Source organism: Lemur catta, chromosome 19 (assembly GCF_020740605.2).
Source record: "Lemur catta isolate mLemCat1 chromosome 19, mLemCat1.pri, whole genome shotgun sequence".
Taxonomy (NCBI): domain Eukaryota; kingdom Metazoa; phylum Chordata; class Mammalia; order Primates; family Lemuridae; genus Lemur; species Lemur catta.
Window position 1 is genome coordinate 5,426,953 of NC_059146.1, and position 15,340 is coordinate 5,442,292.

Here is a 15,340-nt window from a genome sequence, read left to right on the forward strand (position 1 = left end):
TCCTCCCTGCAAAGTGGTTTGTTCACAGTGACTCTTACGGTACCATGTTCTTTAGAATTTGGATCCTCCTTTACTTACACTTGTGAATCTGACTTTTGGATGAGCTCCAGGATAGGAGTTACTAATTAAGGATGAGCGTTTACTCCCAGAGTAGAGAAGTGCCGGAAATAGCAAGACTCACTGTCAGATTCTCAGTACGGGGCCGGCAGGCGAGGGAAGCGTCCATCTCTCGTTGTTCTCCATTACCTCCCTGCGGGGCAAACACTCTGCCGTTATTCACGAGTAAATTGTCCAACTTACGGATGAGTAATGACATGAAACTTCAGAAATACGCCTGGATTTCTAGCCAGGGAACCAGTGTTATCAGAGAAGGGAGTTGGAAATCTTAAGCAAACACATGTTGATTCTCAGCATTTGCATCATTATCGCTTGCACAGGGGCCCTGTTTTCATTGCCCACTTTGTGTGTCAGTAAATAATCCTCCCTGGCAGCGGGTCCACCATATCTGGATGCACAGAAGGAAATCTGGTGGGGCCTGGCCAGGGCAAAACGCTCTGGAGAGCCTGCGCTGCGAAAGCAGCAAGCGCCTCTTGAGCTCGGGAATACTTTCAAGATGCATCGTTGGCAAGCCTTGCTAAAGAAATGCAGGATATAGATGTGATAAAACCCAAGACATCAAGCTGGCTCTGGAGGCCTCCTTTGAAGTTCGCTAAGTGGATTATCGGTGGGAGGCTGATATTTATATGTACAAACACACAGGCGTTACTGCTAATTGTGGTAAATCAGGCTGGCCAGCCTGGCTCTGGAGCCCCCCCGCTGTGCCCACCACGGCAACAGCGTGGAAACCCTGGAAACCCTGCGTCCCGGGCACATGCCAGGAACCTCAGGAGCCACCAGCCAGTCAGCACTGTGCAGATTGCGTTTGGGTCACAGCGCTGCAATGGGGCTGCTCCTGCTGTGTGGAGCAGAAAAGGAAGGGGGGGCTACTTTGCGTTAGGAAATAGTGGGGTGCGGGGTGCAGGGGCGGGACGTGGCTGAAACGCCCAACTTCCCTTGAGAGAGACCATATGGGAGTGAAGAGAACGTAGCTTTTGCATCGTTTGCATCATGCAGAATCCTGGCTGTGTCGCCATCTATGTGACTTCGGGTCATTTGCTAAACCTCTCTGAGCCTTGATCGCTCCTTCTTAAAGTCAACTTCAGATAATCACAGGGTTATTCCTGACAAACACGGCATAGACAGGAACACTTTGGCTTAGTAAATAATGGTTTCTCTGTAGTGTGCAATGATTGCGCCTGTGCATAGCCACCGGACTTCAGCCTGAGCAACAGAGCATGACCCCCCATCTCTAAATAAATAAATAAATAAAATACATAAATACAATTTTAAAAAATTAATGTTTTCTCATTCTCTCCTTTTCTTCCCCCCTATCTAGCCCACCCCCTTCCTATTCCACCATTCTACCTTTCACTCTGTCCTTTTTCCTCCTCTGTTTTGCTGGTGGAATTCAGTAAAGCAGAAATCTGATTTTTGCAAATAGGCCACCTTGAAGCAAACATACATGATCAGGCACCACCAAAACTGCATTTAGGTTGTTCTTTACTGGATCCTCTCCAACCAACCAACCAACCAACCAACCAAACCAACCCAAAACCGCCAAAACACAAAACCACAAAAACCCAGCAACCCAACTAGGGGTATACACAAGAACCCATTGAATTTTTCTTTTCTTTCCTTTTTTTAAAAAGACATTTTACTCAGAAGTCGTGTACACAAATCTTCGTTTTGGACATTCAGTTTCAATCTCCATTCCCCAGATGGTTTTGTAGGAAATCAGGGAGTTCTCGAACCTGGTTCGTGCGGGTGCTGTTACCCTAACACGGAAGCAGATGATTGAATTGCACCCTACCGTCTGCTGCATCCTGTCCACATGGGAATTTAGCCACACTTTCTCTCCCATTTTCCCTCCCTTCTTCTCTTTCATTACTGCCTCCTCCTTTCGTGCGTGTGCCCTGACTGTGCACACCTTGTTAGCCTGGCTGGGAACCCGTCGGGTTCTGTGACAGTTCCTACGAGAACCCGGGCAGGCAGCCCAGATCTAAGCCTGGGACACGCCTCTGTAGGACAAAGGCCTCCTCTAAGTGACATTGGGTGGTGGGAGTTTCAAAAGCTCTAGATCAGAATGATGCTTAACTATTAAGGCATTTGTTCCCTCCCAAGCAACTTGTTCAAAAGTCGTAGAGGATGTGACTGACCTCTTTATGAATGGAAACACGGGGCAAGTGGCAACCCATTTCGGATGCAAACAGCTCTAGTTTGGAAGTTGAGAAAATATATGCATTCGTTTCTGTTTTTCACGTTCCTAATTTAACGTGTAGAAGGAACAGTTCTCCTGTCCTCTCGGACACGTTCTGGGACTTTTCGGAACTTAAAGGCTGCAGCCATCACAGAGGGTCCTGCTTCAGCCGGCTCCTGTCGTGACCTTGGGCCCTATTGTGCTATCAGGCTGGTATCTTCTCAGGCGTCTTCCTGTTTTAAATCTTAAACTTGGGATTTTTTTGACTAAAATGACGCTGTTAATGTTTTCCATTATGCAGAGCACAAAGAGAAGTAGGCTCAAGGGTTGTTTCTATTGGCTAATGCTGTTTCTATTTGACTTTTGCAGTTTTCCAGAGCTATGGGGACTTCCCATCGGACGTTCCTGGTCTTAGGCTGTCTCCTCACAGGTACGGACCCCAGTCCTCTCTGCGTCTGTTGCCCTGGGTGCCTTGTTTTCTAAGTTCTGTGTTCCGTGGGTTTGCACAGTCCAAAAGAATGAAGAGGAATAGAAAACTCATAGGACATTATCTAGAATGACCACAAACCTGCACCTCCCTTTGCTGTATTGCATTGATGCCATTTCAGAAAGAATGCTTTCCAGTGGCAGTTTTTGTATATGGATAATCTTGGCATTGAAATGTCAGTAATAATAGTCTAAATTCACTCACAACCTTTTTCCTGTTCCTAGGACAAGGGCTTCCAGTGGAGATGGGTCAGGTAAATTCAAGAATATCTGGCTGGGTGCAGGGGTGTGCCTCTAGTCCCAGCTACCGGGGCGGTTGAGACAGGATAGCTTGAGGCCGGGAGTTAGAGGCTGCCGTGCGCTATGAATACCCACTGCATTCCAGCCTGGGCAACAGAGCGAGGCTCTGTCTCTTAAAAATGTTCAAAGGAAATAAATAGAAAATTCTTGCCCAGGAAATCATTCCTTTCTTAACAAAAGATGCTTACCTTGCTTCACAATCTCAGAGCCGCCTTTACCTTTCTCTTGGAATCCGGTTGGGAGGTGAGTGCTTGGCTCTTGGAAAATCTTATTAGCTCTTTTCCACCAGGAGGATGCCACTGGGGCCATCTGTTGAAATATTTATTGGATTTTCTTAGTTTTCATCCACATATTTATGTGTTGCCGATGTTCACCGTGAAACCAGTGCTTCTCTAGTCTGAGGGGTTAACTCAGCCTGTTGGTGTCTTTAGGTCTTATCCATTTGAATATGGAGGAATTGAGCAAGACCAGAGGGTTAGTGGTTCTAACCTGCACTGAGTACACCCCAACTGCAGGGCAAGAGGTGATCCGGATGCCCTTACAACTCCTGTCTTAGCAAGCTTTGGGAATCACAGTGGTCACGTACTGAAATCAGGTGGGATTCCCCCATCAGGCTTCAAGGGAGGTTAGAGACCATTAATTAATTATTAAGTCATAATAGCAATTCTATCACTTTTAGACACAAGGGAAGCTAGGCTAAAATTTGAGGCTCTGAGATGAACTTAAGAGTTTTCACTTTTAGGCTTTACTCATTATTTGTGAATTAAAATCGACATCATCCTACTTGGGTCCTGGAAGTCATCCGGGAGGGACAGCACACCAGAGGGCTGTTAGCAAATGGAAGATACATAATTGTTGAGCACAGATCTGCTTTGGGCTTTGTTCAGCCTATCTCCCTGCCTCTCATCCCATTTTTTTTTTTTTTTTAACTCAGGGAAACCTCTGCAGGGAATGTGGTTAATAAACAACCCTATGTGCTTGCATCTCTGCCATCTTGGGATATTTTGTGGTCACGCATAAGAGTCTGAAATATGGAATTGGAATCGGGCTCCTCCATCCATTGGAGTGTTTGGAGGGGTGGATCTAGGGGGGCTTGGTGGGGCGACCGAGGCCTTTGGAACGTTTGCTGCTCTCAGCAGATGCAGAGGCTGTTATGAGGGGGCGCCTTTCATGGGCGTCCAGGCTAACGGATTTTTGCGTAGAAACGTTCGTTGTTCAAATAAGCCGCTACTGTTGCCTCTCTCAGTGCTCCGGGCGAGCCTGTCCTCTCTGGCTGCCTCCTATTCAGAGCGTGTTTCCTTTTCCAGGGCCGGGCCTCATCCTCTGCCAGCTTTCAGTTCCCTCTATGCTTCCAAACGAAAATGAAAAGGTTGTGCAGCTGAATTCGTCCTTTGCTCTGAGATGCTTTGGGGAGAGTGAAGTGAGCTGGCAGTACCCCATGTCTGAAGACGACAACCCTAACGTGGAAATCAGAAACGAGGAAAACAACAGTGGCCTGTTTGTGACCGTGCTGGAAGTGGTCAACGCCTCGGCAGCCCACACTGGCTTCTACACTTGCTACTACAACCACACTCAGACGGAGGAGAACGAGCTGGAAGGCAGGCGCATTTACATCTATGTGCCGGGTGAGTCGGGTGCGCCCTGTGGACCGAGCCTGTGGCTGTGCTGTCTCCCCTGTTAACTGTACTATGGTTCTTTATTTCTTTATTTTTATTTTCTTTTAGAGACAGGGTCTCGCTCTTGCTCAGGCTGATCTCGAACTCCTGAGTTCAAGCCATCCTCCCGCCTCGGCCTCCCAGAGTGCTAGGGTTACAGGTGTGAGCCACCTCACCTGGGCCATGATTTTTTAAAAATATAAAAATAATAAATACCCATCGGAGAAAATTTGGAAACTATAGGAGAACACACACAAATAAAGACCATTTGTAATGTTGTCATCAAAAAATATTTATTGTCAACATTTCACAGCTGTATTCAGTTTTGCAAATCATCTTTATTAGGGCATGTACTTTATTGGTACTGTGTAAAAATTCTGGAATGTATTCCTTTCTGTTCAGTTCGATCAAGTTGAACAAGTATTTACCGTGTGTCAGGCACTGTGTAAAGTGTTGGGGACGCAAAAATGAATAGGTAGGCCCTGCCTGGGAGTTTCTGATAGCTCACGATAATAGCTTCCAAATAAACACTCAATTTTGCAGATTTTACTCTTGATGAATGAGAAGGGATTTTTTTTCTCTTTTTAATTAAAATTTAGGGGGTAGTCCCATACTAATGATGTTATCGTGTGTCCTCTGAGAAACACATGGGATTGAGCATGCAGGGCTTTCATTAGGGGAAGGCCAATGAGAGGATGAGGTGGGGTTGGCAGAGGCCGAGAGAGCTGTCTGACACATGGTCAGCCAGCCCTGAGTGACCACGGAGAGAGGGCAGGAAGGAGGGCAGATGAGGAGGAGGGAGGTGCAGCAGCCCTGCAGCCCCTGGTACCCAGTTCTGCTCCGTCAGTGGCGGGAAGCATCCCTGGGGGGCGTGGCCTTAGGCGTGGTGGATTTCATGGCCAGGCCCTTGGGCAGTTGTGCTCCCTGTCATTGGAGGAATGTGTGGCACTTTCTCACAGCGGGGCGTGGCCGTGAGCTTGAGATCCATCTGGGCGGCCTCCCACGGAGCATTCCCTGTGCAGTCCCTTGGGATTCGGTATCTGTGTCTTGGGGACAGCTGTTAAAGGAAAGACCCTGATGTGACTGAAGGTGCGTGATGGTAGGGAGACTAGCATTTTAAAGGAAGCCCCAGTGGGCGTGTTACAGATATCAATCTGCCTGTTTTAACCTGAAATTAACTTGCTGCTTTGCTGAAATCTTTGTTAACGGAGGAGTTCAAGAATTTGGAACTCCAAACACAAATTTGAGTGATGGCAATTTCGGTAGGTAATTGAGTAAATTAAAGAGAATTATAGCTAGAATGCTTGCTTTAAGAACAAAACATAAACTATTCACAATTCTTACCATCCTTGTTGTTTTGGGAGAGGTCAAGTTAGGGGGTTCTTCCAGATTATGTTATTCTACCTTTCTGCCTTTTATTTTTCAGTTTTTTAATGGGCTTCCTTTCCTGTCCTCCCTAACCACGGGCCTCCCCAAGGATTTAGAACTTTCTTCACTTCTTTGTGATACTCTTATCCATATGAACCTTCCTTCTTAACAATAAAAACATTTTGTTTTGAAAGGGGTGGGTATTTAGAGCATCACCCCAACTTCATTGACACTTTGGTTCCTTCAGCAAAATCTTTTCAGTGTGGAGGGATTTTCTCCCTGTAGGGAAGAGACCAGCAGGAACGTGGGTTTGTTAAAGGTACAGGAGTCCTGAAGTTCTGATCCACCTAAGATTGTACAAAAATTCTTCTTGTTCCCTCCCCGCAACCCCACACAAACACCTCCTGAGTAGCCCCTGCATTGCTGTCCAACAGAGATCTTTTTGTGGCAATAATGGAGAATTAGGGGCCCTATCTGCAGCTGATGCTTGTTACCATAGTAGCTTAAGTAGCTGGTTTTCTGTTGGAAAGGAAATGTCAAGCTACGGAATTACACATTTTATGTATTACTCAAGGGATTACTTTCTCATAAATAAATTTGTTTTAGTTCTCAATGGTAATGACTCTAGGTGATAGGAATTATTATAAGCATTCCATAATTTAAAAATTATGAATATTTTTTCCTGTTTTGAACAGAGCTGGATTCTATCATCTTGTTGTCCACTTTTGGTTTTAGTTGTTGCTTAAATTTGATCTAGATTACTGGCTAGTGTTTATATTTATCATTAGTATTTTTTGTTAGGGTAAATGCAATTTGGTATCATTCATACTTTCAAGTCACCTTCTAGCCGTCACAGTGATTAATGTCAGTGGGGCAAATCTTCTGGATATATGTATAAAGGTACAATTGGTACCTCATAAGAATAATGCCAATGGGATGATTTTTCTGGATATATGTGTAAAGATGAAACTAATGCCTAATAGAGCCTTCTTTCTTTTTTAAACCACAGACCCGGATGTAGCGTTTGTACCTCTGGGAATGACAGATTATTTAGTCATCGCGGACGATGACGATTCTGCCGTCATACCTTGTCGCACGACTGATCCTGAGACGCCCGTGACCTTGCGTAACAGTGACGGGGTGGTACCTGCCTTCTATGACAGCAGACAGGGCTTTAACGGGACCTTCACTGTCGGGCCCTATATCTGTGAGGCCACTGTCAAAGGAAAGAAGTTCCAGACCATTCCATTTAATGTTTATGCTTTAAAAGGTACTCGCACCCTCTCTCTCTTTTAAATAAGCGTAATGGGCAAAATCATCAGATGTGTGTAGTTTTTTGTTTTTTTCAAATCACCATCTCTGGTGTGAGAGACCCTGAATTCCAATTTGGGGATTTAGGACCCTACCTAATACAACGTCAGGCTGACCTCTGTGGCTGTAATAATACTAGGCTTAAAATTACTAAAGGCTAAAGCTTGCTTACCCCTGTGAGAATTCATGTTTCATCATTTTGACTTCAAAATACTGTAAGGAATTCTTCCTTGCATAAGCCTCTTACTGTTTTATCCACATTCCTGACTACAGCGGCCCTAAAAACAAACATATGCCTAGAGAGGTTGGATGCCTAGGTTAATTTTAGTAACTTAAGAGAAGTGATTTTAATTTGGAAGAAAGATTGTAGTTGTAGACTTCATCCCTTTGATGTCAGTGGTTAGTATAAATGGGGAAGTATAATACACTCTGGGGTCAATGGATCTGAGCACTTACCCTATATGGAGCAAGAGGATGCCGTGGTAAAATCAGAGACTGGCTTATCTCATGATGGGGCAGGGGGCGAAGTGCCTAGAGCAGTGTGGGTCAGTAGAGGTGGGCTGATTAAATGAATAAACACGTGGGTCAAGGTGATTGCAGGAGAGTATGGCCATAACTGACCCAACTGCCCAGGAATGTGGTGTGCTGTTTAACTGGAATTCCTTTTTACTGATAATGACTTTGTATTTCTGTATTATCACTACATGCCACATTGTATCCCAGTTCAACATCAAGACTTCGGAGACTGTCTTGATTTTTGTCTTGATCAAACTGGTTTGCAAATTGTTTTTTTAGAATTTTCTTTAAAAATAACAAACAAACCCAAACCTTACAAGATCCTGACTGTCCTATGGGTTTTTAGGTCCTTGTATTTGTTCTCTTTTCTAGCAACATCAGAACTTGATCTAGAAATGGAAGCTCTTAAAACCGTGTATAAGTCAGGGGAGACAATCGTGGTCACCTGTGCTGTCTTTAACAACGAGGTGGTTGACCTTCAGTGGACGTACCCTGGCGTGGTGGTAGGTGCCCGCGACGTGGAGTGGCTTGGAGCAGGGCGCAGCAGGGCTCAGAGACCTGGGTTGAGTTCTGTCTGTCGCTGACCTTCTCTAGACCTTAGCTCCCCATCTCTACGATAAGCACATTTGATTGTATGGCCTGTAAGGCTCCTTGATCAGTGGGAGAGTTTGAGATGATAATACCTGGACCCAGGGCCTTCAGCAGGCATAAAGAGTGTGCACCGAGTCTTCATTTTCAAAGTCAGAAAGAAATAGGAAGGTCCTGTGCATGATAACAACCAAAAAATTAGAAAAAGCAAAAGGCGGTTTTCTCCCCCTTCCGCTGTAGAAAGGCAAAGGCGTCACCATGCTGGAGGAGATCAAAGTCCCGATCATCAAGTTGGTGTACACGTTGACCGTCCCCGAGGCCACGGTGAAAGACAGTGGAGACTACGAATGTGCGGCTCGTCAGGCTACCAGGGAGGTCAAAGAGATGAAGAAAGTCACTATTTCCGTGCATGGTACATTCCGCTTTCTAAAATGCCAGTCGTCCACGCTGCTCGGGATCCGTGTGCGGTAATCATTGTTTAACGGAAACTCTTCCCTGTGCAGAGAAAGGGTTCATTGAAATCAAACCCACCTTCAACCAGTTGGAAGCCGTCAACCTGCATGAAGTCAAGCACTTTGTGGTGGACGTGCGGGCCTACCCTCCACCCAGGATATCCTGGCTGAAGGACAACCTGACTCTGATCGAAAATCTCACCGAGATCACCACTGACGTGGAAAAGATTCAGGAAATAAGGTAAAGAAACACCCTTCCCAAGTATGCCTTTTTTTAGTGTGTGTCCCTGGGTAGACTGAGGTTTGTGTATGTTTTACAACCTAAACCAAAAGTCAGTCTATAAAACATGGCAGTCTGAGTTAAGAGATGCTTGAAATCAAGTCCATTTAATCATAACATTGCAATGTGGTAATAGTATTCTGGTAAGTACTTAATGATAAAATGAGAAGAAAGAAGAATTAAGATGCTCTGCCCCCCAGTGAAAGATGGGTCACCAGATTCAGCTAGGGGTGGAGGAAAAAAGTGAAGCTGGACCCACTGGGATTGAATATATTCCTTCATGTTCATCGACCATATTGCAAGTGGCCATGGATGGTGATTTTCCTCGCGAGGCAATTATCGCACAAGCTGACATGGAATACAACATCGTTGACTTAATTTGGAACACGTTTGCCCCTGTGGAGGCCTCCACAGGAAATAAGAGGAGAGCCTGGCTAAATTTGGTCAGGAGAGAGATGTACAGTGACTCATGTGGGATCCTTGCCTTTTGACCAGAGTGGTAGATCGCTCTCCTCTCGTAACTAGTGTGGAGTTTGGGGCAAGTCACCCATCAGCCTCAGTTTCCTCATCTACAATGTTGGATGAGCAATATCTCATGTCCTTCAAGGCTAGGAATTGGATCAGATGATATCTTGAGGTCTCTTGCAGTTTTAAGCTAGGACTAGAATCCAAGAATCAGAAGGTGCATCTTGAAGGGCCCAGCGAATTCAGCCCTATACCTTTGTCAGAAATCATCCCAGAGACAAAAGTCAGTCCTGTATTTCAAGCCTTCAGGAAAGGAGAGAACAGAACCTTTCTCATCCATTCACTTAGCCTCAAGATTTGCTTTCTTCTTTCTGAACTAAATTCCACGTGTAATCGAGAGGCAGTGTCTGAGCAATGGAATTTTACGACTTCTGGAGAACAGCGATGGGCAAACGGAGTGGAATACTGAATCTGAAGGCTTTCTGATGACGTGACATGAAGGTGCACAAAGGGGTGGGGAGCTTCCACCTGGAACTTTCCGCAAGGCTGCAAGGCCAAAGAGGCGTGGGGTACTCCTGGCACAGCTAACGCTTCAAATGTGTGCGTGAGCACAGTCTGTAATGGCAAGTTCGCCAGAACTGAGTGGTTCTGGAAAGCTGTCTGTTAGGGTGATTTCAGAATCCTTCAGCATGTATTTTTCTCGTTCCTCTTATGGCCCAGAGAATACAAGGATGGACATGGTGGTTGGGGCATCTGGCTTAAAGCTCGTGGACCCACTGGCTTTCTTGGCTGAACAGGAAGGAACAATGAATGCCAGAGGATGGTTTGGTAAATCAGCAGCCCGCTGTGCCTAAGGGGACTCTGAGGAAATCCAGTCCTGAAGCTCATCTAGTGTCGGGCAGCAGAGGAAAAGTCAGCCCGGCCCACTCTCCTCACAGGACCTAGTGCCCAGCGTTTGCAGAGTGCTTTTGTGCCTAGGAAATGCTTTCACATATATAATCTCATTTAATGACTCCTCAGAGTGACTCTGTGCTGTGTGTTCAGTTATCACATTTTACACATAGGGAAACTGAGACATGGAGAATTTTGATGAGAATACCCATGGTCTTCTCACTCCATGAGCAGTGCATTCCTTCTCCATTCTAGTTGCTTCTCCACACTGATGATTTATAAAGGACAAGAAAACGGGAAAATACTGTATTCGTGTGCACACACACAGAGCCAAGTGCCATTTGTAATACATGAAAGAAATCTTCTGGGGAACCTTTCCTCCAATAACGTATGAAGAGGTGTATTTTTTCTAACTTATTTTTTTGAATAGGTGGTAGAATCCCATGCTTTAAAAAGGATCAGACATAAAGAGGATGCACTGTGAGAAGCCTCACTCTACTCCTGCCTCCTCCTGTCCAGGTCCTCCCTCCTCCCCAAAGGGAAGCACCTTTATTAGCTTCATTAGGTGCTCATGAAACCTTTGAGTTTCTTTAAGCAAATCCAAGCAAGTAGGAATGTTATATCCTGGAGACCTCCCCATGTCGACACATAGAGGATCTTCGTTCTTTCCTCCATTGTGTTTTTGGCTGAACTACCTAAACAATGGATATTTAGGGGAGACAAGTATTTTTTTACAAAGGTAAAACCAAGAGTTTTTGAAAAAAGAAAAGCCGGTAGGCTGCGTTCGTTTCCATTCAGAAGTCAGGCCTTAGTAGAACCGATGACTCTTGGCAATGGCCATTGCTCATATCAGAATGTCTGGTTTTCTCTCGCAAGAAAAGTGTCTGTGATTCAGACCTTCAGCGTGTGGAAAGCATATCGAGAATCCCAGGAAAGAGATGACACAGACAAGAAAAGAAGATGTTTTGACTTTTTACAGAAGTAAAATTTAAATTAAAACTGTCATTGCTTCAATGATGGGAATTTATTTAGCTACTGCTTGTTGAAACAAAATGCTTTTCTCTTAAGGTATCGAAGCAAGTTAAAGCTGATCCGCGCTAAGGAAGAAGACAGTGGCCACTACACTATTGTAGTGCAGAACGAAGATGACGTGAAGAGCTATACGTTTGAACTGCTGACTCAAGGTATGCGAAGGCAGTAGGGAGGGGATGCTAGCTCAGCGAACGAGGCCATCTGTGTCTCCCAAAGAGCCTGGCACTTTTCTCACAGGTTGTGGAGGAAAAGCCACACTTAAGGGGAGAAACAGGGACTGGAGATGTCACATGTCAGGGATAGCTTTGTTGGACTCATGAATTCAGGTATTTCCAGGAGGTTCTGGGTTCCTCTGAATTCCCAGGTTCCACCAGCTTTCTTAGCACCTGTTTCTCAACATGGCGCCTCCAGTTCTGAGAAGAGGGAAGTGATGCTTTTTGGGCCAGATGACCTTGAATTGTTCCGGAGAGTTCTGCTTGGCTTCCCTTGTAGACACTGTACGGTGGTCCCTGCCAGAAGGGAGTGCCCAGGTGCATTTACATTCAAGGTCAGCACCTATTCACTGAGTCCCTACCGGGTGCCCCGTACTAGGTAGGCTCATTTGAGTCTCACAGTGAGTCTGTGATACAAGTGTTAGCGTATCTCTAACTTACTGGACCCCAGATTAAAAAGAGACTCTTTAAAATCTACTAATATCCCACAGCTGCACTTCGGTGGATGCTGCTTTGGATTATACCTCAGCGGAATCCATTAGTTGGATCCTAAGCTATAACATGATTTTAGGAGCCTCCTTGCCTTTCAAGCCAAGTAACTGCGGGAACTTTTCACTTTCTTCACTCCAGATTTAAAACGTCCCAGGCAAAAGTCCCAAAACACCGAAACTACGAAAATGCTCTTAACCAAGTGGGTCTGTCTCAATGGCGGTGTCACTTGTACAACTGGCTTCAGCCCCTCGAGGGTGACCCCAGTGCCCCGTGTACAGGTTCTGAACACACGTCCCTCGTGTGGTGCCTGCAAGTTCTGGGACACGGACTCTCCGTTCTGACCTCTGTCCACCTCTTGCAGTGCCCTCGTCCATCCTGGACTTGGTCGATGACCACCACGGCGCGACCGGGGGACAGACCGTGAGGTGCATGGCCGAAGGCACACCCCTGCCCGATATCGAGTGGATGATCTGCAAGGACATTAAGAAGTACGGGAACCAGATGTTGCTTCTTGTTTTGTGGTCAGAATGCCTCTCCCTTGACACAAAGGGCCTCAAATGCATTTTAGTTCTTCTTTTGTTGGCCTTTTTTGGGTATTTGTGATTCAGATTTGGCCTAAGGCCCGTGCTACTTACAGATGACAAGATAGGGTTCTGAACAGGGACCACAGCTCGGGGCGTGGGTGTATGCTCAGGAATAGCTGCGGGAGAAGGCCCCTGGCTCTCATCAGACTCTGAAAGGGTCTCTAATATGAAAAAAGATGAATTTTAAGAACCACTATCCTAAGAATATTTTTACTACCCTGGTCCACGTTTTTACCTCACATTCCTTATTTAGTGAACTTTGGTGACTGGCCCAGCACGTGAACATAAATGACAATAGTGCCGTGTAAGTGCTCCTGCCCTCCTGCACCCAGGTTTGGTGGCAGTTAACTCACCAGCTCCTCCTTCCTCCCTCGATTCCACAACTTTCTAAATGGACACGTGAGCTCCACGTTCACACTTCCACCCATGGTGACTGTTTCTGTCCAGAAACTTCCATTGTTTCTTCCTGGAGGCTGAGACTTCTAGTCCTACCCTCTCCTGGGGCTAAAGGGGGTGGGCTTGGATGTTGGCTGGAGCTTTGGTAGATTCCAGACTGGAGCTGGAATCTAGGTCTTTGCTGCAACCCTGGTGACACCTCGGGGGCTCCAGCCAGTGTGGGTGGTGAGAAGGGAAGGTGGGCTCCAGGCCTTTTTGAAGGGGTGGAAAATTGGAATCCCCAAACCTGCTTGAAGTGTAGCCATTCAGTTTGCTTGTAGGTTCAAGGCTGGAGAATGGTCACCATATTTTATTAAACCTGTTTCTCTCTGCCTCTTTCATTAAACAGTTAGCTTTCAGTTGTTCACGTGCGGGTTATTCCCTCTGAGCTTGTGCAAATCTGCACGTAAAATGAGAAAGTCGGCCTGTAGCGCCCCCAGATGCAGCGAGGGTCGGCACCCCTTGCTGTCCTAGAGTTTCCCCACTGCTCCGCCCACCTCCAGGACTGTCACTAATTGGCCCTACACTTAGGCCCTTTTTTCCTTTAGATGCAATAATGAAACTTCGTGGACGGTTTTGGCCAACAACGTCTCGAACATCAACACGGAGCTCCACCCCCGAGGCAGGAGCACTGTGGAGGGCCGTTTGACATTCGCCAAGGTGGAGGAGACCATTGCAGTTCGCTGTCTGGCCAAGAACCTCCTCGGGGCAGAGAGCCGGGAGCTGAAGCTGGTGGCGCCCAGTGAGTTGCTCAACAGTGGGGACAACTGAGGAGCTGGGCCCTGTCTCCTCCCTGAGGCGAGACTTTGAATCCCACGTGGGGTCCCGTAGGAATGAAGCCCCCAAGGCAGACATTCAGCTGGGAATGCTCTGAAAGGCATCCGGGCCTTTCTTTCAGGGTCAGACCCCAAACTGCAGCTGGCAGAGGCCCCTCGACATTTTGCGCGGCTAATAACGCAGCTACTCAGTCTATTCAGTCTGAGCGCCTGTGCGTGAGGACGGAGGTGGGGAAGAAGGATCTTCTGTCTCATCCGCTCCTTGCAAAACGAGTGAAGCCAAAAGCAATATGAGCAGAATATAACCTTTCAAAGTAAACTTTATAATAAAGCTTATGAAGTAGAAGTTTCCACATGTATAGTGGCTCTCAGTCTCACTGACGGATCTTTACTGTGCCTATTCAAACGCTGTCCAAAGGTTACCGTTGGGGAAAGTGTTGAGTTCCCCGGATTGAGTTGTATTCCTTTGTTGTCTCACAGAAGAATGGGCATAGGGTCCCAGTGTAGATGTTTGAGAGATGGTATTGCTGTCCCCAAGGCAGAGCCAGGCAGCCTCGCTCCCCAGCAGCAGTGACAGATCCCCGGTCCAGCCACCCCACCTCCCTGCCCCGCCCCGCATGTCCCTGAGGACATTTTTCACTGTGCCTCTCTCTTGTCCCCTAGCCTTGCGTTCTGAACTCACGGTGGCAGCCGCGGTTCTGGTGCTGTTGGTGATTGTGATCATCTCACTTATTGTCCTGGTCGTCATTTGGAAACAGGTAGATATTTTCTCAAAGAACTAAAAAATCTTTGACGCCAATAAGAACAGGAAGAATAGGGCCGGGCACGGTGGCTCACGCCTGTAATCTTAGCACTCTGGGAGGCCGAGGTGAGAGGATCGCTCAAGGTCAAGAGTTCAAGACCAGCCTGAGCAAGAGCGAGACCCCATCTCTACTAAAAATAGAAAGAAATTATCTGGCCAACTAAAAATACATATAGAAAAAATTAGCTGGGCATGGTGGCTCATGCCTGTAGTCCCAGCTACTTGGGAGGCTGAGGCAGGAGGATCGCTTGAGCCCAGGAGTTTGAGGTTGCTGTGAGCGAGGGTGATGCCATGGCACTCACTCTAGCCCGGGCAACAAAGCAAGACTCTGTCAAAAAAAAAAAAAAAAAAGAACAAGAAGAATAGCCACCTAGTTCAGGCCTTGGCACAGAGAAAGAG

At 46.5% G+C, this 15,340-nt stretch overlaps 1 protein-coding gene across 2 annotated transcripts in view; it reads left to right on the top strand.

Annotated features, from left to right (window-relative positions):
• The window catches only part of PDGFRA (platelet derived growth factor receptor alpha), a 39,367-nt gene that overhangs the window by 6,769 nt on the left and 17,258 nt on the right, over window positions 1-15,340 (top strand). For both annotated transcript variants that reach the window (XM_045533015.1, XM_045533016.1), the window contains exons 2-11: window positions 2,666-2,726; window positions 4,390-4,707; window positions 7,115-7,375; window positions 8,305-8,435; window positions 8,761-8,932; window positions 9,024-9,213; window positions 11,677-11,792; window positions 12,706-12,832; window positions 13,912-14,105; window positions 14,803-14,897. In XM_045533015.1, coding sequence (XP_045388971.1) covers window positions 2,678-2,726; window positions 4,390-4,707; window positions 7,115-7,375; window positions 8,305-8,435; window positions 8,761-8,932; window positions 9,024-9,213; window positions 11,677-11,792; window positions 12,706-12,832; window positions 13,912-14,105; window positions 14,803-14,897 — 1,653 coding nt within the window. In that variant the 5' untranslated portion in view covers window positions 2,666-2,677. The remainder of the gene's footprint in view (window positions 1-2,665; window positions 2,727-4,389; window positions 4,708-7,114; window positions 7,376-8,304; window positions 8,436-8,760; window positions 8,933-9,023; window positions 9,214-11,676; window positions 11,793-12,705; window positions 12,833-13,911; window positions 14,106-14,802; window positions 14,898-15,340) is intronic.